At 43.0% G+C, this 23,049-nt stretch overlaps 2 protein-coding genes across 3 annotated transcripts in view; both read left to right on the top strand.

Annotated features, from left to right (window-relative positions):
* The window catches only part of ppm1j (protein phosphatase, Mg2+/Mn2+ dependent, 1J), a 28,479-nt gene extending 14,102 nt beyond the window's left edge, over positions 1 to 14,377 (top strand). Inside the window, exons 3-10 of the mRNA XM_042090182.1 lie at positions 3,368 to 3,697; positions 6,380 to 6,492; positions 7,504 to 7,588; positions 8,471 to 8,589; positions 9,113 to 9,176; positions 10,513 to 10,620; positions 11,733 to 11,884; positions 12,585 to 14,377. Coding sequence (XP_041946116.1) covers positions 3,368 to 3,697; positions 6,380 to 6,492; positions 7,504 to 7,588; positions 8,471 to 8,589; positions 9,113 to 9,176; positions 10,513 to 10,620; positions 11,733 to 11,884; positions 12,585 to 12,732 — 1,119 coding nt within the window. The 3' untranslated portion in view covers positions 12,733 to 14,377. The remainder of the gene's footprint in view (positions 1 to 3,367; positions 3,698 to 6,379; positions 6,493 to 7,503; positions 7,589 to 8,470; positions 8,590 to 9,112; positions 9,177 to 10,512; positions 10,621 to 11,732; positions 11,885 to 12,584) is intronic.
* Positions 14,378 to 15,218: 841 nt separating this feature from the next.
* LOC121706407 (rho-related GTP-binding protein RhoA-D-like) overlaps positions 15,219 to 23,049 on the top strand; it is a 22,786-nt gene continuing 14,955 nt past the window's right edge. The window contains exon 1 of one of the 2 annotated variants that reach the window (XM_042088123.1): positions 15,219 to 15,390. The gene's annotated coding sequence lies outside the window, so the exon portion shown is untranslated. Of the gene's footprint in view, positions 15,391 to 19,770; positions 20,074 to 23,049 lie in introns of those variants that run through there. The other variant, XM_042088124.1, reaches the window with a different exon arrangement.

Raw genomic sequence — 23,049 nt, 5'->3', positions numbered from 1 at the left:
CAGACGGTCTCCTCACTGTCCCGCTACACACCTGGATCAGCGTTATTGTATTGAGAGTGGTTTTTCATCAAATATGCAAAGGATGAAAAACAGATGGATAGATAGATACTTTATTGATCCCCAAGGGGAAATTCAGGAAAGATAGAAGCAACAACAAAATAATAGCAGTAACATAGGGCAAATAACAAACTTGCCTTCAAGCATTCTCTTCTGTTCGTTTTTTTTTTGTTGTTGTTAATTTGTTTTGTTGATAGCGTAATTATCCAAACAGAGCTGGCTATACAAAGAATGTACTCGGGCCAGGCAGACATGCTGTGAAAAATGCCCCAGGTCATCTTTTGTCATGGCACACTTTTGCCATGCCCTGTTAGGGAATATAGGTTTTATCACCTTACTTGGGGGCAGGGCCCATGAGGGTTGACCTGGAAACCACACAGTCTTACAGACTGTGAGTGAACGATGGAAACAGGTAAGTTTGGGTGGGAAGAGATTGTTTCCAAGCAGATTAGAGGGGATTTGCATCGGGGTCAAATGTGATTACAATCGTGGCCAGTAGCAGGGCTCTCCGTGACACACTTATAATTACACTCAGCCCCCTCAGTGAGATTTCAAGTCACATTAATGAGATTTTAATTACTTAGGTTTGTGTGTGTGTGTATGTGTGTGTGTGTGTGTGTGTGTGTGTGAGGGTTTGTGCCTTTGCTGGTGTGTGCATGCATTTTTAATTTGAGTGTGTATGTGTTTATTAGTTAATTTGTTTGCTTCAGTTAATTTGTTTCCATAATGCTAGCAGCTTCGAAATGGCCCACTCTTAAGGACTCTGTGGCAAAGACGACTAGCAGAACTGGACAGCCTAATCTCTGAGCAGTGTTTACCCCAAGTGGTCGATACTGTATCAGGGGCCAGTGACCCCTCCCATTCTCCATGTACACAAACCCCCCCTCAACACACAGACACACACACACAAAGAGAGACACACACACTCGGCAATATGACCCTCTCATCCACTAGACTAAATCAATTACATCATCCATTAGTGTGCCCCGCCCAGTCCCCAGTGACTTGGAATTGGACAGATGTTCCAGGCTGGCTTAGTAGTAGTAGTAACCGGGGGGGGCGGGGGGGTAAAGGGGGACACTGGGTTTCCTGCACTGCCTGAGAGCCAGTGACACATGTTTTAGTGGAGGACACAGATTAAATCTCCCCGGAGTTGGGAAATCCTGTCAGTGGGCCATGTTGGGGAAATTGTAATGGCTATCAAGTGTGTGTAGCCTCTGCCAGGTGACTGTAGCCGGGCAGGCGGGTGTGGTGTAGAGTTGCATGATGGGTGAAATGCCTCTATGCTGCCCCCTGCTGTATGGGTGTACACATGCAGGGCAGTGTGCCTCTGCTTTTGTGTATCACTGAGAAATTAAATTAATTAATTTCAATTCATTCTTGAATTCTGTTTGTTTTAGTGAAATCTTGTAATTGAACTAAACATTTTAGGAAAATTACACTATTTAAGCATAGCCTACATAACGAATATTAAAATGCAGACGGCAAAGCCTTGCATGCTGATATAGTCACACCAAAACTGGATTCAACATTTGCTGTTTTGGTGTGGTTTCCTTTCCTCATTTTCTTTTATTCAGATGCATGCTCACATTGCAGTGGAAGCCTAGCTCATGAGTTTACAAGAGGAAACAGTACCATGTAAATGCACACTGGCCCATCCGTAAAGTGACAACACAACTCATACCAAAAACTGGTCGTAAACGAATACAGCACATCTTACGCTCCATTTAAAATCTGTGTTCTATTTTGCTTTGGTGTGACAGTGCTGTGGTGGAGTTGCATTTTAATGCAGTTTGACTCATGCCCGCGAGCATCCAGCCAATTTGGAGGCCTCGCGCATGACTCATGAGGACAGCAGCACCTGTATACGCTCAAGCCCCATCAGCCTCCGAGCGTGACAAATCGCAAATGCCATATGCCTCTCGCTGTCCCAGCAAGGCCCACGCATCCTCAAACAAGCATCTGGGTTCGATTTAGGCTTGAGCAAGTCGCTGTGCGAGTCTGCCTCTGTTTATGCCTGTTTTGCGGGGTTGATCAGCAGTGATGCTAGAGTCAGAGGTCACTCTGAACCTAAAACAAACATCTGGGCTCCCTGTCTTTGTCTTGAGGCCACCAGATAGCAACAATGGTGGCTTTTAGCCTCTTTAATCTTTGCAGAACAGAACAGCAACTACTGGATAAAAAAAATTAAACTTAAAGGAGAATTCCGGTGTGATATTGACCTAAAGTGTATTGAAACATGATACCGAGTGTGAACGTATGTCTCATAGCCCATCTCGGCTTGTCCCCTGCACTCCAAAATCTGGCGCTAGTTAGTCGATGCTACCAACAGCTTTTTCAATAGTGGTGCTTCGGCATCGGGCTAGCCATGCAAATAAATCACTGTTTTACACCCATTTACGAGGCTCAATGTATCTCCACACTTCATTGGAAGACTTCCGAGGGCCCTGACATTTAAAACGAGACATTGAAAACTTTGAAAAAGCACTGGTAGTTTACTTACAAGACGATTTATACAGACAGTATCTTCACGAAGTTTAGCGCTTGCAGCCATCTTGAATTTAGTCACGATAAGTCGAGCAACGAGTAAGAATGAACAGGTATGATAAGGGATCAGATTCCAAAAATAATTCAGTGGAAATGCATGGATTCCAGTTTCTTCCAGTAGCAGCAATTTTGGTGTGCAGGGGACAAGCCGAGATGGGCTATGAGACATACGTTCACACTCGGTATCATGTTTCAATACACTTTAGGTCAATATCACACCGGAATTCTCCTTTAAAGGTGCTCTAAGCGATGTTGGGTAACGTCACTTCTGTTGGCGTTCAAACAAAACAGAGAGATAGCTAAAATAAAAACTCTCCTGAACGTGCATCTAGTCGGTGAATGGCTGGAAAAGTTTGTTATGTTTCATGGTCCAGGCTGCACCAGGCTGTTTTGGTTGCCGATTTTGGAGCCTGGGCTGTCTACAGAGACCGTGTTTTTTTTTTTACAGTGTATACAGGGGACAGGCAACTAACGGATGGTGAGGAGATGTTTTCTGCATGTGACTGTGACAAACAATGTTTTAGCTTAGAAACCGTCTGACAAACAATGTTTTAGCTTAGAAACCGCGTAACATCACTTCGAGCACCTTTAAGAATGTTAAACAATGTTTGTAAAATAGACAGATAGAGTAAAATACATGACTAATCCAAATTATCTGCCTCTGTCTGTCTCTCTCTCTTTTTCTCCCTCTCTCTCTCTCTCTCTCTCTCTGTCTCTCTCTCTCTTTCTCCCTCTCTCTCTCTCTCTTTCTCACGTTTCACAGGACACCACTGGCATCCCTCTTCATTTTTGGGGGGTGTTTGACGGCCATGCCGGATCCGGCGCCGCCCTCATGGCGTCCAAGCTCTTGCACCGGCTCATCCGGGACCGCCTGTGTGATGTGGTACACCTGCTGGAAAACCCCTCCACACCGCCCCCTATCTGCCTGGCCAAGAACGGCAGCCCGTACCAGGCGGACACGAAGAAGGGAGCAGCCCAGGAGCCTGAGGAGCAGGACGCCCTGACCGACCCGGCCGCCCGCTTCCACATGGAGAAGGTGATCAGCTTGGAGGGCCTGATCACTGGCATTATCGAAAACGCCTTCCGACAGATGGTGAGTGTGCCTCATTCTGCCGTGTACACACCAGTATCACTGCTCCCACCCCCTAGTTTGTGTGTGTGTGTGTGTGTGTGTGTGTGTGTGTGTGTGTGTGTGTGTGTGTGTGTGCTCATTGACTCACATTTTTGTGCTCTTACTGCTCCTAGTGTGGGATACTGCAGAGGATGGATCAAATGAGTCAACTGATGTATGCATCTCTCTGTTTATGCCTCTGCTGATGACTTGGTTTGCAATTGTGCTAGTGTCAGAGGTTGACAGTTTTTTCTCCTGAAACATAGCCTGGCGTAGCCAGATTCAAATTCTTACTAAGCAATAAACCCTGAGGCAGTAGATTCCAGTGATTTATGCTTCGTGTTGTGCCTAACAACGGCTCATAGCTGTTCAAAAATCACTGGAACCTACAGACTCAAGTGGCTTATTACTTTTCTAAAATGGTTACTACATACAGTACATCTGGCAAGATTTCATAAAATAAAGGCACACCAACGTGAAATGTAATGATTTATTCATAGATTCTTCCACCAAGAAATATATTTCCTTTATCAGAATGATTGCCAAGCAACATGGAGACGCAGCAACTCCAACTTTTGTATCAATTTATGGTGGTGCATAATGTAGAACGAAATGTGGTCAACGTGAAGGGTTGCACAAGGTTTTACAATGCTATTGATTAGATAGATTATGGAGCATATTCCAACCTAAAGTTATTGCACCATCAATATCTCAGATGCAATAGCGAAATCTCTACATTTTTTTGTTTGTAAACAAAATCAATTAAAGCATGCTGAGGTGATGTGGATGGCTGCTTCACTTTTGCTCACCTATTCATCATCCTATAAAGCCGATTTGGTTGGGCCGAACACATGTTAACCGGGCACATAGACTTTCTTCGTGGAGCAACTCCAGACCCAAATTCCTACCCTCAAATATTGTTGATGGAGTAAATTTGGGCTGGCTTCCAGACTACCTGAAACAAGCATCTGGCCAAGAGACCAGCTGGTGTATGAATCTCTCTCAGAGGTTATACTTTTTTTAGTTATTTTGTCTCTTTCCACTGCTGACCTCAGTAGCAGTGCTGCTTGGCTCAAAGGTGCCCAAAGTGTCCGCAGACTGCTGAGTACACCCTAGTGAATGTGCCACACTCAGATTCAAGTCTGAAGGAGAGAATAGAACAGCAGACACCCTGATGATCACCAGCCTCGGCAGCCTCTCCAGCCTCTGCACTTGATACAAACTGGTTAAGTGGAGTTGCAGAATCAGTAGAATTCAGTTCTCAGAGAGGACATAGGGGAGTGTGTGTAGGTATAGGTGATCAGATTGTTAGGTAAATCAACAAACATATGTTTGACTGATTCAGCAGCTATTATGGTATTACAGTTCAATTTGTCAACAAGTTCCATCAAGTTTGTACATCTAAAACTTGGAACCTAGAGTAAAGCTGATTTTGAACACCCTTGAAATCCTCTGAATCTTTTATCGGTATTATATTGCCAGATGTGACAGTTGTCACTGTGACACTTTTATGGAGAAAAGTCAAGGTTTTTCTAGTGGCTATATACTGTATCAACTGGATACGGAATCACTGATTATCTCGTGGGCTTCACTATCACAAGACTTTGGATCGATTTAGAGATGTGAAACTCAGTTAAGCATCTCATCTCTTTTCACTCACATGGAAGCCAGATCCTGAAGGCTTCTCTTCAGACCTGAAACCAGAGAATGGCCGTTCCTGTGAGACTACTCAGACTCTCTCTGCCACAGGGTCAGCCCTTGAATGAATGCCCTGTGTTCCACTTACTTTTAAATGTAATGTAAGATCACGTTTGGATTGCAACTCGAAAACAGCTCACAAACAGTAGGTCAGGTCAGCCTTTAAAAACCACCCATACTGAATCCTACTGCTAGATACAAAAAATAAAGCTACATCTCTATCCACTTATCTCAGTCTTCCTATCAACACAATATCTATAAATTGACCGCAAGACTGCCTTAAATGCAGCAACACAGGTTGAAAATTTGTCTCATGAAATATGTTTCTTAAATGGCAGTTGAAGTGGTTAATTAAAGTTAATTGTGAGAGAAAGAGGGACATAGCATCAACCGTTTGACCATGTGTGAAGAAGCAGGCAAGGAGACAGGGATGATTTCAGGTCTTTGGCTGCTGTACAAAGATTGTGAGTTAATGTGTGAAATATCCTGTGATCGCACTCTGAAATCAGTGTGACCACTGATTCTGTCTTAACTAAATACTCTTAAACATAGTGAAGACTCACACATCCTCTTGATAACACCAGTAGCAACAGACACACTGTTGTGTAACAGTTAACAACATAATTTAATGTTTGCATTGAACAGTTTTTATAGTGATAGTCAACATTTTAAAGCTATGCTTAGGCTGTGTTTTCATGCAATACAGCCTCAGAACAAATGTCTCCTTGTGTGTTGAATGGATCTTCAGAGGGTTGGAAAATAATTGTGTGTGCTAACTGAATACTGAGCTATTGTTTTGGGATTGTTATACCAACAGGTTTTACATAATAACACAAGGGAAACAAAACTGATCATCAGGTATTATCAGAGCCAACATCACTCAACAGAAAGCTGTTCACTGTTTACTCTATTCCGCTGTCATGCAGAGCAGTTCATTCACTGTGAGTTTCCTCTCCATTCGTGCAGGATGACCTGATAGAGAAAGAGAAGGCCTCCTACAGCATATCAGGAGGGTGCTGTGCTTTGGCTGCCCTCCATCTGATGGGGAAACTCTATGTGGCAAATGCTGGCGACAGCAGGTAAGGGTTCAGTATCAAATGTGCCCTAACACAATGTACCGGTAATTAATCTAACAATATAATGCCGTGTGCCACCACTGCAGATCCAAGCTCTTGGTTATTACCTGTAGTCAGGCCAAATTAATGCAATTTGTTTCACATCTGGATATCATCTGGTTTCATTTTCATTTATATGACATTTTATGACAAATTCAGCACCATTAGCAATGAACATTTTTGAACAGTGTGCTGTTGACTCCTTTTCCGTTTGAATAAATGCAATTTCATGAAATCATTTGTCTAGAACTGCTCAAACATAGCGTGCATCTGTACAAAGTATGTACTGTATACACAGTATTGTGCTGCTTTCACCTTGGTGAGATGCCCCCATGTGAGTGTCCCTGGCTGCTAGAGTCATTGTAATATGCCGTACTGACAAGTCACCAGATGTGAGGAGTACAGCAGGGTGAGCACCTGGTTTGGGTGAAGGACTTTTTGGTCATGCTGTGGCTGCAGTTTCTTGCAGCATCATTTTATTTCTGTGGGGTTGGGGGAAACTGAGAGAAACATGCTGAGTAAAAAGGGCATCCGCTGTTGGAGTAGGATTTAGTGGATACAAAATTGAGAGGTGTCTGCTCACTTTCCAACTGAATCAGCATGTATCTTTTTCTAACTTGTGCACTGCCAGTAATAGCTTTCTCAACTTGCCATGTTGTGTTGTCATAGTGAGTCTCTGTAATTGTCTTTGTTGTTAACAGCAGCCCCTGCTGGAAGAACAGTGTAAAAACACCAAGATAATTGTACTCCATTCCAAGCCAATTGCATCATCCCTGTTTGGGCATGCTACTTTGATTTTTCAGCAGCTAATGTCACAAGCTAGACTAAACAATTATCCTTTGGGATGACTGTGCCAGACATGCTGTAATGTGATACTCTTGAGCCACACATCATGTACTTTACCTTTACTGTAACAAATTCCCACACTGCAGCCAAAGCTAAGCATTGTGTGTTGATGTTGTGTATTCTTCACAGGGCCATAATTATTCGTAATAACGAGGTCATTCCCATGTCCAATGAGTTTACTCCGGAGACAGAGAGACAGCGCCTGCAGTACCTGGTCAGTAGCCCCTGCTTATGGCAACCATGATAACAGGCCATGGAATTCCAAGGTCTGCTGATAAAATGCAATCCATAGAATGCCATTCCTGACTTTTGCATAACCATAGAGGCATATTCCAGACACTCAGCTATGCGTTTTTGCCATGCATTATTGATGAGAATTGTTCTGTATGAATTAGGGAGAGGAGTGCAAGGGAGAGATGCTGAAACACACACACACACACACACACACACACACACACACACATATATATATATATATATATATATATATATATATATATATATATATAAAGAGAGAGAGAGAGAAAACCAGAGAAAAGAAACCGTACTGTATCACCCAGTGTATTTGGAGCCTGTAAGGAAAGTAAGCAGACCACCCACACTGTATGTGCAAGTGTAAAAGATGGCTTCTATCCAGGATTATTTTTCAACATCACTTGTCTTCTGTTGAGTTTATTGCATAAAACCCCTGCCTGAAAGAATGTAAAGAATTTCACTATTATTGCATGAATTGCATTGTCAGGAATGCAATTCATTTTATGCAGTAATGGTTATCACTTCCTGCAAGTAAATTACAAATGTGCACAGTTCTAATCATGGCAATTCAAATGGCGGGGTGCTCATGTATTTTTACAGCTTGTGCATTTTGAAAAGGTTAGGAAAGACCCAGATGGGGAGAGTTCTGTTCATGTCATTTAATTTCACAGTCACAAGCCAAACTCATTCAGTCATCATCCCAGTGTCATATCCTTTTACACACTGTGTGTTATTCATCATAATTGCACAACATTGGATTACATTCTATGGGCTAATTATAAATGGCTAATTTTGGCTCTGTGCTCTGACATTCACCACTTGGCTCTGTGTGTCCCTCCAGGGCTTCCTGAAGCCGGAGCTTTTGGGAAATGAGTTCACGCACATTGAGTTCCCTCGGCGGATTCAGCACAAAGAGCTGGGCAAGAAGATGCTTTTCAGGGACCACACAATGACCGGCTGGTAAACACACACTCTTTTGGTTATTCTAGCAGTGCTGTGTGTGTGTGTGTGTGTGTGTGTGTGTGTGTGTGTGTGTGTGTGTGTGTGTGTGTGTGTGTGTGAGTGTGTGTGTGTGTGTGTGTGCGTGGGTAATGGTGGACGCCCACAGCACACACTAAAAACATCTCGTCCGTCGTAACTGCCGCCGAAAATGCAGGAAAAGATGTTAGCTAAGATTACTGTGTGTGTGTGTGTGTGTGATGAATGGACTTGCGTGTATTAATGTAAAAGTGTCTTTATGCCTCTGTGTGTGTGTGTGTGTGTGTGTGTGTGTGTGTGTGTGTTTCTGTGTGTGTGCATGCATGGTGTGTATTAATGCAACAATATGTGTGTGTGTGTGTCTGTTTTGGTTTTTTTGTTTGTATTGTCCTGAAATGATCTTACTGTTGCCTGTTGCAGTACTCTGTGTAACAAACATAGAAAACTTGAAAAAAAAGGTTTCTTGAGTTTTTCCCACATTTCCCTGTTTTATTTCTCCATATAGGGCTTACAAAACCATTGTGGAAGATGATCTAAAATTCCCATTGATCTATGGTGAAGGGAAAAAGGTACCATCTCCAATATTTGTGTGTTTGTTATCTGTTTGTAATCGCTGACTGGTAAACCACACAAAATGCCCACATTCTCCCCTCAATTTAAAGGCACCCTTAAGAGTTTTTTTCACCTTAACATAACGTTTCCAAAAATAATTTTGATGGCACATAACCTCATAACATGACAAACGGTACTTCTGCCATTGTCTGAGCGGCCCTCTACAGGCGGTTACTGACCTAGCAACTTTCTGTGTTCGGGTAGGAACAATGCCCCCCCCCCTCCAAAATTGAAAGGGTAATGCTCCTATGCTACAGGAGTTCGGAGATCTCTTTCTACAGACTGCTGTCGGTGCATTCCCTCTATATTATATCAGAGTTATGTTCAAGCTTTGTTGCAAAAGACGCATATTTAGTTTGTTTATTATTGCGCTTCTCAACTGTAGGGGGACCCTGAGAGCAAATCTTCTTTAGTGCTGCTTTTAAAAATGTATAGCAAAGGTGCACTCATGGTGCTCTCCAGCACTGAGATTTACTGTATATATTACAGTTCAGTGAAGTACACTCATGCAATTCATATTTCCCCCAAACATAAACCCATGGCTTGGCTTTTGCAGTGTAACATCCACCATACGTCAAATCCCCTGCACAGAGCTTGACCTCTTACATGTCAATTACATGGCGTGGTATTGAGCAATGGTGTAAGTACAGTGTAGTAGCCTCGCTCTCTCTCCCCAGGGCCTCTGAATAAACTGACCCTATTATGTTCTCTCTCTTGTTGGGTCTCAGCAGGGAGCTGGTGCACTGTAAGAGGCCCTTGCTTAATTCCTTCAAAATTATGAGAGGCTCCTGCCAAACGCTATTCCTGTTCTCTGATAAGCAGTGCAGACCTTCTGCTGGGGGCCCCTTGCTCTCTCTCCCTCTCTCTTCCCCTCTCTCTTTCTCTCTCTCTCTCTCTCCCTCTTGCTCTTTCTGAACTGGTAGAAGAGTGGAGAGGAGATGCACTGGAAAGCCTCATTACTCTGTTGGAGCTATGCTCCCGAGCCTGTAATCTGCTCTAAGTGGATTTTCCTAGAATCACACAGCACACTCACCCAGCCCCACAACACCCAGGCAACCCATTCCCTCCACCCTGCCCAACATTAACCCCGAGTCAGTAGCCCTGTGTGTGTGTGTGTGTGTATGTGTGTGTGTGTGTGTGTGTGTGTGTGCGTGCATGGTGTGTATTAATACAACAATATATGTGTGTGTGTGTGTAAATATGTGATATATGAACATATTTATATTCATGTATTGTACATGTACTCCTATTCACTGAATGCTTATGTCTGAAGTTAGTGCTTATCTCCTGCAGGCGAGAGTCATGGCCACTATCGGAGTGACACGAGGGCTCGGGGATCATGACCTGAAAGTCTACAACTCCAACATCCACATCAAACCCTTCCTTTCCTGCTGTCCGGAAGTGAGACATACACAACATGTGACTGTTATTGTGTCAACCAGATGTGATATCCTTGTGCCAAACCTAATGCTTTGTAATCTACAATTCCATATTCTAGGGGACTCTACGTTTTTTCGAGGCTAAGATGCATGCCCGTGGCTTTGTGTCATGTCTTTGATGTCATAACAAGCACATCTGAAACAGAAGTGCATTTCTGTGAAGTGTTGCCAGCTTGTGTTTTTGATTGTTTGATCTGTTTGAATGAGTCCCTCTGGTCTTTTCAGGAGCACACAAGTGTTTTGCATCTATAAAGGGTTTTTTTATTGGCAAAACTACTATCACTAGCATCTCCCAGAGATGTCTCAGAGAAAGTCTGTTGTGACGTGTAAATCATTGCACCAACAAATACATGTTGCATAAGATTGTATTTTGCATAACAGTGTTTCTTGTCCATAGTGTCTAATTTATACGAGTAGTGTTGAATGCATGGCTAATTGAGGTTAGCTTTTGCTCCAAATCATTGCATAGTTTAAAGTATAGGCTTAAGTCCTTACAATCCTTTACTGTTAGCTTGTCTTTCACTTGAATCGGGCCTACAGTGGACCATTGTACTGGTTTATGGTCTATTTGGTGTCAGAATATATTAATGATTAATAAGTGTAGTGCAGATTAATCTAAAGTAGAAAGACATATTTATATCTGGAAAATATCATCTATTTTTCCCTCACAGTGATCACAGATATGCGTTTTCTTAGAATACTGCATGACTCAGGCAATGTGGGTAACCTTTAGTGAGAGATGGTTTTGCCCTGGAGCACCATGCACGGTGATTCACCAGGTAGCTCGCTACAATCCAGCTGAGAATCTCACATTCGGGAAGATCAGAGGCAAAGCATTTCTCGTTAAAATTCAAACACAGGGAACAGTTACAGTATATCTGCAGCTGATTCTGAGAACCTTAAAAGCTTTAGAATTCAAATGACCATGAGCTAAGTTAGACTGGAGAAAGCTTCAGAATCCTGGAAAGGTTTATCCTTCAGAAGCATGGAACAGCTGTTTGGGAGCCGATTCTAATTCTAATGTGGTCTAAATGCACTACTAACAGTTCTGCACCTCTCTCCCCTTATGCTCAGGTGCTGGTGTACAATCTGTCGGAGAACAAACATGGCCCTGATGATGTGCTGGTCATGGGCACAGATGGTTTGTGGGATGTCACCACCGATCGGGAGGTTGCAGATGCCGTGACAGCTTTCCTCTCGTGCTGTGATCCCAGCGATCCCATGAGGTGCACACCTCCTTTGCATTGCATCCTTTCTTAAAGGGACAGGCCACACAAAAATGACATTACTGTTATCATCATCAGCTCAGTATTACACTATGTCATTTGTCAGCCATGAAAAGCTTGGCTGTCGGTGCATCTCAAAATGAGTTTTCGACCACCAGCTAAAGGAATTCACTGTCATTAACTGACACGTTACAGAAAAAGAGTAATGGCATATAAATGAATATATAGAAAAAAATGAAATGGGTTTATGTTGCCATGAGAATGCCTTAGCAATGAGTTTTCATCATTGGGTGAACTATCTCTGTATATATCTTATAACACATTCACATGAAAATCTGCCGGATTAGAAAGAGGATTTAAAGTAGTTTGCTGTAATTTGTTCTTCGTGATATAACATATTCAAGTGAAAATGCACACAGTCAGCAACAAATGTGATGTATTTCATGTAAAAAGCCAGTAGATGTCAGTGAATACACATATACACAGATTGAGTGTTCTATCAAATATTCTCATACAGTAATACACAAAACTTTTCATATTTTGACAGCATCAGCAGAAGTCGACACAACAGCTCCCTAAGTGCTGACAGAGACTTTCCCTCGAACAATATTGCCCAGACAGAAGCCGTCGCCATATTTGCATTTAAACAAGATTCTGCTTCGGCGTAAATATTTATTTGCCTTCCCCCCTTCTGCCTCAGGTACACGCTGGCGGCCCAGGATCTTCTGATGCGTTCGCGCGGCGTCCTGAAGGAGAGAGGGTGGCGCCTGCCCAACGAGAGACTGGGTTCGGGCGACGACATCACAGTGTTCGTCGTCCCGCTAGTCGGAGCGGAGACAGAGACATGAAGACAGGGCTGCTGAGACGCCGGCCGCCGAGGACAAGCCCACCCAGGACTGGGGAGGGGCGGGGCAGGGCAGGGAGTGGAGAGTAACAGCCTGCGCCCCACCTTCCCTCCCTCCCTGCCCTACCTAAAAACGAAAACAAAACAAAAAATGAAAAAAGGTGCAGACATTAACTCCCATAATCCATCAGGGCGCCTCAGGTGCAAGAAGGCCTCTTCTGCCTTCTCTCGCTCCTGCCCATTAGCCCCAGCCTCTGCTCGCGCCATCCATGACATATCAGATGTTGGACAACATCACCAGGCCCCACTCCTCTTCCCTACCCAGCTCTCTTCTTCTTCTTCTTCTTCTGATTATATGCATTGCTCTCAGCTCTAGGTGGCTGTTTTTTTAAACCTGTGAAAAAACATAGGGTCTGTGACTTACCTTTTATCTAAATAGATCTTGGGAGAAAGTCTTATTGGCTATTTTTCACTGCTCTCATATGGCAGTGCAATATTATATATATGGATTGGATGGGATGAGTGTGCCCTACGACATGGGCCCTGGGGTGGCGGGGGGCTTGTGGTGTCTTATGGGAGCTGACCAGTTCATCAACAGTATGGGGAGAAGCAGTATTGTAAACTGACTCAAAATGAATCCCCTATGACTATTTGTGAGGGTGTGAGTTTTTTTTTTCTTTTTTTTTTTTAAATAGAAGCACTTTATTTTTGGTTTATCTGTGTACGTAGCAAGAGATAATCATTCTGCAGTCAGGTTCATGCTTCATGGCAGGTGACTCTAGTGTGGACCCATACCAGAGACAGCTGCCATCTAGGTATCTATGTGAATGTTTTACCTACCTTACTCCCCAAAGTATTGTGCCCACATATCTTGTGTGAATTCATCCAAAACCAATGATTGACATGGATTAAGAAAATGTTATTATCAGGGATTTTCCATCTCCCACATTAAGGTAAATAACATATTTAGAGGATCAGTTTATTATGGACAATCCATAAATGATTGGAAAAAACACACACAACCATCAGCAAAGCTTATGGTAACCAGGGCTGTGCTGATAGTATTCTTGGTTGTGGTTCCCTACCTCTCCAAAATAGCCATGTAGAATGTAGTCAAAAACTGAACAAACAAACGCAGTGGTGTGTTCTCCTTTTATGTGTTCATCCGAGCTTTGTGGCCACAGTTTTACCAGGCCCAGCAGCCACTTTGTCATCTCGATGCCGCTGTAGGTTTTTTCCTGTGTAGCTGGTAGGTGTTTGTAGACCTAGTTTTACAATATAAGACTTGGACTCCATTCCACAAGCAGATGAGTCGGCTAGCTGAGGAGTCGACGGAAGGCTGCCTTATACGGCGTGGAGAACTTCGAGTGTGTCCGGCGAGAGAGGTGGTGTGTCTCCATCATGCAGAGCACAGAAACTACTCATGAAGAACAGGGGATGACTGTGAGAGACTTTGGAGAATGTTCTCTGTTCTATGATTTCGGTGCATGGTGCAAAACATATGCACACACTGTAGCCTACCACCACGCCCATAGCAGACTCATTTTGTGCTGTAACATGGCTTTATTTCTCAAATGACCTCTGTCTGTTGTGACGTATTGCTGTACAGTGTAAATTTGGGCAAAATAAACCTTTTGCTTTTTAAAACAGGTCTTGTTTCCCTCCCCTCCGCTCATGAAGCTGTTCTTACTCACTTGAGTTGTCAAAATTGAGTAAAATGAATAATAAAATGGTTCATGTTACCTTTTTACACTCATTTTCACACATTGTCTGAGTAGAAGGAACACAAACAAATTGACTTGAAACAATAATCAGTTTATCTGCCTGTCTGCCTGCCAACTTTCCTTAGGAAAAGATAGCTGCTGGAGAAACACCACCATGAAGGGTAGGCTACTTATACTTAAGTATAATTATAATTAAGGGTACTTAAACCCATAGATGTTTTAATTGTTTTTTCTACATGAAATACAATCATGTGGAAAATTAAGTTTTAAACAAAACCAATGTATGACAGTCTAATTCTGTTTTTCAATATATCAGTGTAGCCTATTCAACTGTATTCAGTAGCAGCACTTACCATGTTCTGAATCTGAACAAACCCCTCTGGTGTTATCCAAGAAATGGTAGCCTAATTATGGAAAACATTCAGAAATCAGGTCAAACGGAGCTTAGTTGTTTACAAAGGGCTTAAAGAATTTGCTCATTGGTTGCATGCATTTAGTTGTTTATTTAAGTACAAAAACCTGATGCCTTTTCAGGGCACCGTTTACAGACACCATTTAGAATTTTAAATGAACTAATTTTACGCAGTCAGCATTCTACTTAACGTTATAATTTCCCCCACTCCCAAAATTACAGTCACAAATGTCTGCCTGCCTGCCTGCCTACCCGTCCACCCGACCAGAGCTGTTGGGGATGATGTCATGATTATTAACAGTGGAAAGGGAGGGATCCCAAGCATCCCAACGGCTGCACCTCCTCCCTAACCAAGAGATTGGGCGCCACTATCGCTGCCTTCCTTCCTATCAGTGGGAGGATCTGTGTTTGCCAGCCGACCGTCGTTCCTTAGCAATATAGCCTACCCACTGCAGTGAAACTGACAAGGAGAGCAAGTAAGACGGAAGAGTCAGAAAGAGTAAAAGCGAAGGAAATCAAAAAGCAGGTAGGGAAATGTCTTTGGCTTCTATCGATTTCAATGTTGTTTTACAGACGCGGGGACAGAGGAATGGGTGCTGTTAAAGTAGTGTACTTTTCCTTGGTGTGGGAAAAAGTAGGTGGTGGCTCGTGACCAAAAGTAGTTATTGCAAATCCGCAACTTGGCATGAGGGGTTACTTGTTCAGATTTCTTAGCAGTCCATAAGTCATTTCAACCTACTCACTTTATCACATTAGCCTAGCCTACTGTGTGTCTTTCTTATTGCCTTTATATTTGAATATGAAGATAGGCAGGCCTATCATTTAAATCGCAACAGTATCGGTTGTACACTCCACTGGTGGCAACAAGTCTTCAAGTGTTACTTTAGGCTGCTAAGCGGCTCTGCTGCGGTAATACAGGGCGTTGTACCCCTACTAAAGGTATCAAATATTGAATTTGAGAAGCGATTTTAACTTTGAAGTCGGCGACACAGGTCAAGGTTTTTATCGTAAGTCTATTTGCGATTGTATGTGTGAGTATTTTCTCTTTACCGAGGGAAGAGGAGACCCTGTAGGGCGTTGTTTGACTACGATTCCCGTCGGAGCAGAAAACACCCATGTATTCGGAAAAACATGTTTGTCGTGTTCCATTGAAACTTAATAGGCTACACAAGGCTTGTAAGATCACACATACGCTTAATATTCAATTTAAATCTATATTAAGGCAGTTATCGTATGTTACAGAGTCCCCGATATCTCGCTCATATGACGTGTTAATCGGGATACTTGTTGAAACCAAGTCGGGAATGCGTAGATATTGACTATTTATAATCCAACTGGCAGACTGTCACGGTTTTTCGGATGTTTCCAAAATACATGTAGCGTGGACCATCTGTGTAGTCATTAGAGGCCATAAGTATTAGCCAACCTCGTTAACCCTCGCTCTACTGATTGTGTTGTCCAAATGGTGCACCACATATCTCCTTTAATTAGGCTACCAATCAGTTATTTGTCGAGAGCCTAAATGACTAATTGTGATGCATCACTCAGATTAGACTACCTCCTATATGATGGGACACGGTTAATAGATTGCAGTACCTGCTACCATCCAAACAAGAACTTGGAGTTTTTTCTTGTGCTTGCAAACTTTGAAAATAGGTCATGCCATGCCATTTCAAAAGATTTGGAGTTAAAATATATTTCTCCCTTCTCAAAGAGACAAGCCTGAGGGTAAATACAATTTTTAATTCGTTATTTAATTGTTTTAATGACCAATTAGTCTTGCAAATAAATTTCATTCAGTCTAAGCAAGTGCCTGTTTAAGCCCCTTGATAAGATTTAAATCCAAGCTCATTCCTCTAACTAATAGCCTACCAGTCTGGCAGTGCCAGTGACATGTGCCATATTAATACCAATGTGTGACAAAAACATGTCACTGTTGATTCGGGCACTGGTCTTTCGTGGGGGACAATGACAGTGTGCCATCCCTGTTGTCACAGAGCTTTGGCCCAATCTGCTCCCATTTCCCCACAGCTAGACAAATGAGTCATTGCAATGATTTTGACGGAAGGGGCTCTGCGCGCTTTAGCTGGAAGGTAATGTGATAACCCAAGATTTTTATCATCAGAGATGCCTCATTTCTCATCTCAAATCAATCTGAAGAAAGAACCAGCCATGCCCCCACACCCACCTTCCTCAATACCCCAATACCAACCCCAAAGCCCTGCCTTGAGTCCCTCTGTGAGGTCCCCCTCTTTGCTCTCTCCATGCCCCTACTTGCCCTGTCATTACAGCAATCTCTCATGAATTTCTCCAGGCAGAGGTAGGTTTGAATATGGAGTGAAAAATGGAAAGGGGGGGGGGGGGGGGGGGGGGGGTCTATTCCATAGCACACATTTTCATGACCTTATAATTGGGAGAGATAGTTATCTTATGCAGTCAAGTGAAGGTGCCAGGCATGGCTTACAATGTGGTGGTGAAAAGGGGATATCTTCACACTGAAATTTGTGCACATTAGGATCGTGCAGTACATGAAAGAGTAAGAATGTGACTATTGGTTTAAATGGTACATCATTCAAACATGTGTTGAAAAGTCATGAAATCTATGGGGGAAGTTGTTCCCTTCTTGTTCCTGTAATTTATATGACAGTTGGCCACCTGTTCAATGCACATGGTCTCTGCCCTCTGGATTAATATGTTAGCCCAACCCTACTCTCTGTGGATCACTGAGTAAAGTACTGACCACATATAACATGACATTTGTGTCGTGCTCCTGGATACATGCAACCATTCTGACAATACAGTCTGATTGCTCTGAATGAATTATGCTTGGCAGTTTGATTTCCTCGAAGACATTTGTGGCTGGTTTTATTTGGTGTTCATCTGGACCAATATCCCTGTCAGAGTTTAAGCTTAGCTCTGGACCAAATGCTCTCGGTGCTCATGATTGAAAGTCAGCTCAGGCCTAGTCTCTGGGAAGATGTCCCTGAATGTAACGGTGGTGAAGGTTATCGCCTTCTCTAAAGTGCTGCTTGGAGCCGTAAGTCATACTTGTCCAATCCACTACCTCAGTTCATCAATACCCATTCGGCTCCATTGGGAGTCTCAAGCTGCTCAGACTGTGCTCGCTTTTTGATTTAGGCCAGTAAAAGTGCTGCCGAAACCATTTATTTCGGGACGTTTTTTTGCTCATCTACTGCAGAACAATTAGATATTTATTACTTGGTGTGTGATGAGGTGCTATTACGTGGAGATTAACAGCTCTCTGGAACTTAATAGCTTTGCACAGCACAGCTGCCTCAGGGGCCTACCAAGGTAACTGTGAACAAGGCCTGACTGAAAATGGAATATGACAAGTGTTCAGAACCAGTGAAATGTTGAAGGTTATTTGTGTTGCGGCCTGTGTTTGTCAGCTAAAGCACTTGGTGCTGAGAGTCGTTCACAGTGGGAGAGCTCCTCATCGGAGCTGTTTGTAGATCTCTCTGATGGCTTAAACATTAGATCCTGGGGCATTTGAATCTAGAATTTATTCATCTCAAAGTTCTTAAAATGAATATGTGTTGACTAACATTTTTTTTGTCTTCTGGATTATAAATTGGCCTTTACAGTTACTTGTTTTTTGGGGATTTAGCATTCTGCCATTCTAGCCATACTTAGTTTGAACCACAGTGTGTGCTATGAAAATATTACCCACAGAATATGAGAAAGTTGAAGACTTTCACATTGTCCCATATGAAACATTAAATATTAATTAACCTGTGGGGATTGATGGTGAGTGACTCTTGTTTTTCATTCCATGAGTCATTCCAGGTCACGGACACAAGATGTGTTGTCAGTAGCCCTAGATGGCATACACATGTAATCACGTACTTCAGCAAAGTAAGAGGGTCTGAATACAGAGCATATAGTGTCTGCTTCGCTCCACTCTATTTGTAAAGTATTTTCAGTTGGTTCTCCCAGTAGCCTACTCCATCTCTTCCCTCTAAATACCATACATAATAGCAGGACTCCAGCTGTCTCATTTGTTTTCATTAGAATGTAAACTATGTGGTTTGATCACTTTTCCTGCTTCCTCACGCTCTGTTTGACAAATCATTAGATCTGAATCGGTCTTCATTTTGGCTAATCCCTGTGGCACAGTTTGCGAGGGAGCCAAGAACAGGTTTGTTAAGACACCCAAACAGTGAGTCATGCCTTGCGCCTTACCAGTGAGCCTGATCTCCAGTTTGAACTAATGGACAAGTTTTTTCAAATATGCACCTCGGCCAAAATTGGGTCCTTTTTTTCCGCTTCACACCTTTGTATTAAAGTCTATCTTTGTCTGTGCACTGCTAACATGGTGGGCTGGTGTTGCAGGCTGGGGAGTTAGAAATCAACAGAAGTCATCTTTGTTTTTGCAGACAGTGTGCTAATGAAACTAGACACTTTGTTTACACTAGGAGAAGCTCATTCCACTCTTGGCCTGAATTGTACAAACTCTCCTCTGCTGCCTGGCAATTTGCTTTGTTATCTTCAGGTCAGTTTTGATTCCCAAGTGCATGGGCCCCTCTGTGGACTTTCCATAAACACTTGACATGATTTGTCAATAAAGTAAAAACAAGTCCCTCAACACATAATAACATTTACCAGTTCTTGCCCCAGCTGGGCTGTGCATTTGTGCATGAGGGGAAAGTGTCTACTGTGCTACTTTAAAGTCCCCTCTTTTGCACCTGAAAAGCTCCCCTCTCCTCTGCACATGGTTAGCCCTTCGAGGATGCGAGTAGGGTTTTATTCACCTTGCAGCTGACTGTGGGAGGCCTGCCCCACCCTGCGAGTCCACTGACGGGACAGGCTGCCCTGGTTGCATAACCTGGGGACTCGCTGCAGCAGCAGGCAGGAAACTTTGGAACGGGGAGTGAGTTGCTGATTAACAGAGGAACGAGGCAACACTGGATCCACGAGGGCTCTCCTGTTCACATTCGTTCGCTCTCTGACGTGCTTTTCTTTTTGTTATTAATTTCAGTTGTAGTAGTGTAATATTGTCAGGGGGATACATATTTAAATTAATGCTCGTCATTCCTGAAGAGTGGACCTGTTGCTGTTGTTCATCGTGGCTTGTTGTCACTTCCATTTTTGGGATTTTTTTTTTTTTGCCCACACAAAGACGGTAGCTCAAAAGAACCTGAACAACGTGACTGAGCTGAGGTGGAGAAAGAAGCAGAGCACAGCTGAGGTATGAATCTGTCGTTAACTCCGACGACTGCTCTTCAGTCATGACCTCTGGTGTTATGGAGAGACTGTCATCAGTGAGATGATAAAAAGTGATTTTTTTTTTGAGAGGCAGAGAAAGGAGAGACATGTCTGGCAAATTTACTGCCATGGCAGAGAGGGAGAGCTAAGGACGCTGAGTCACCCAGAGTTAGCAGTGTTTTTCCACCCAAAACAAACTCCTCCGAGCTCAACAACTCCCAGTGTTCATAAACGGCTCACTGTAACTCATGTCATAACACTGTAAAAATGTGCAGTCACTGGTTAACTATTCGTTAAGATACAATCTTGCTCTTCTCTCATGGCTTTGAAAACATTTCCATTTACTGTTTCAGTCTTTTGAAGCAGATGTTGACAAAAGCAACAAAGTTATTTCCTTGAAAAGAGGCGAAAAACATGCGTTACATCAGAGCCAGATATATTTCAGTTGACTATAGAAACCAAATAAACCAGTTCACCATCTTAGCTTAGGTAAAAGTTTGCTTTGGACCTGACCAAAACATGGCCCTCATTGTTTTCTTTTCTATGTCAGTTTATGTGAGTACAGATAAACATTTGTAAGGCTTATCACCTTCGTCCACCTGTGCCTTTTTTATGGGGGGTGGTTGTCGGCAGGATTCACTATCAGTACCAGTGGGTTTTCTCAAAGGTCATCCATTTAACAGTGGATGCAAACGATTTGTGCTTAGCTGCTTGCATAAAGGGATCATGTTGGAGGTGCTGTAGGAACACTCACTTTGCAACACTTTCCAGGCTTACCAAGCACTCCTACACACACACTCTCTCACACACACACTCACACTCTCTCTCTCTCACTCACACACACACACACACCTCCCCACAGTGTTCAGGGCTTCTCAGCTCAATGTAAACACTCTCATGGTGAAACATTCCTCCACGGGGCGTGCAAGTACGATGAGCTGAGGCCACGCAGCCGATCCTGGCTGCTCAGAAGCCTCAATCCCTCTTCTTAACCTCCGCTGTGCGAGAGGGAGAGAAAGCCTCCCCTTCTTGGATTGCTACTGTCTCTGCCAAAAGTTAGTGTAGAGATATGTACTGTATTGAGACATCTGAGTAACTTTGCTCCTAACATACTGTGTGTGAAATGTGTGTAAAATTAGGTGTGTGTTTTGTAAATTCTTTTCCACCACCTACTGTGAGTGTAGTATTGCCTTCCCTCTACTCACTTCACTTCAGATAGCAAATCAGCCTGTATGGCCATCATCACGGAGTGGGCCCATGCTCACGGAGGCCTTTTTTTTTTTTTTTTTTTTTTTTTTTTTTTTCATGGCCGCATTGTTCAGGCAAGCATTGTTCAAATGGATATCTTTGCCTCTATTTTAGCCACAACTGTCGTTGCATTGGACTAAGGGTCCCAATAATGACATTGTTTTAGAGGTGCAGAAGGAGGTTTTTGGGTCATCACCCTGTAGAGAGTGAGAGTAGCGCAGGCAACAGTGACTTTTCATCCTTTCTCAGTTGGCAGGCCATCTGACATGTCAGTCTTTTGTTAACAGTGCAGCCCCCGGTTCTTGCAAAAAGTTGTTGATATTTGAGTGCAGCAGCCAATCAAATTGCCCCCTCTCTTTCCCATGCTCCTAAACATCATGTTGATTGGCTGTAATTGCTTATGCCTTTGTCTGAGTTAGGGGTCGACCAATTATCGGCAGGGCCGATTATTAGGGCCGATATTTTAGCATTTTTATAATAATTGGTATCGGTCACTTTTTCCACCGATAAGCCGATATTGTAATGAATAAAGAATGAAACACGCTACTTTGTATGTAAAGTGTCTCTCACTCCCTGCATTTGCTACTCTGTGGTCGAGAGCATTGTCCCGCCCACTACACCGTCTGATTTGTTAGTTAGCACGAATGCAGCCAGTCAGGATCGAAGACTGAACACAGAGAAAGTTTAGGATTCTCACTGAGGCAGAGTGTAAATGGGCTTCAGATCAGATTCCAAAAATAATTCTGTGGAAATGCATGGATTCCAGTTGCTGCTACTGGAAGAAACTGGAATCCATGCATTTCCACTGAATTATTTTTGGAATCTGATCCCTTATCATACCTGTTCATTCTTACTTGTTGCTCGACTTATCGTGACTAAATTCAAGATGGCTGCAAACGCTAAACTTTGTGAAGATACTGTCTGCATAAATCGTCTTGTAAGTAAACTACCAGTGCTTTTTCAAAGTTCTCAATGTCTCATTTTAAATGTCAGGGCCCTCGGAAGTCTACCAATGAAGTGTGGAGATGCATTGAGCCTCGTAAATGGTGTAAAACAGTGATTTCTTTGCATGGCTAGCCTGATGCCGAAGCACCACCATTGAAAAAGCTGTTGGTAGCATCGGCTAACTAGCGCCAGATTTTGGAGTGCAGGGGACAAGCCGAGATGGGCTATGAGACATACGTTCACACTCGGTATCATGTTTCAACACACTTTAGGTCAATATCACACCGGAATTCTCCTTTAATTGGGAATAATGGGACACCTCGGCGGACGTTATCCCTTAGGCCTACATAGTAGACAAGTCCTAAATTATGCGATAGCGAACGTCAAAAAGTCTAGTTGCACCTTTTTGAAACGGACTGTCAGAAAAGACTAGGCTACAGGCACCCAGGGCCAGCCGTAATTTAATTCGACCTGAAGTAGCCTAAATCGTGGCCTGAGCTGGCTATTAACGTGCCTTTTAGGCTCACCAAAGTGTAGCCTACACATGGACACAAATTGCATGCTTAAATAGCCTAAGAACTATTTTTAAAATGTTTTGTTAAACCGTAACACTTGCCATCACGCATGCACATCTTCCTCTCCCTCTCGTGTACTCACACACACACGATGGCAAAGCATCCTCTTTGTGATGGGTCCCTTAACAATAGCCCATTGTGTAGGCCTAGTCTATGAAAATAATTGCTATCACTCAGTTCTTGGATTAATA

The sequence above is a fragment of the Alosa sapidissima genome, chromosome 4, assembly GCF_018492685.1.
Source record: "Alosa sapidissima isolate fAloSap1 chromosome 4, fAloSap1.pri, whole genome shotgun sequence".
Classification (NCBI taxonomy): Eukaryota; Metazoa; Chordata; class Actinopteri; order Clupeiformes; family Clupeidae; genus Alosa; species Alosa sapidissima.
The sequence above is the reverse complement of the archived record's forward strand: the minus strand, read 5'-3'. Positions and strand labels throughout refer to the sequence as shown.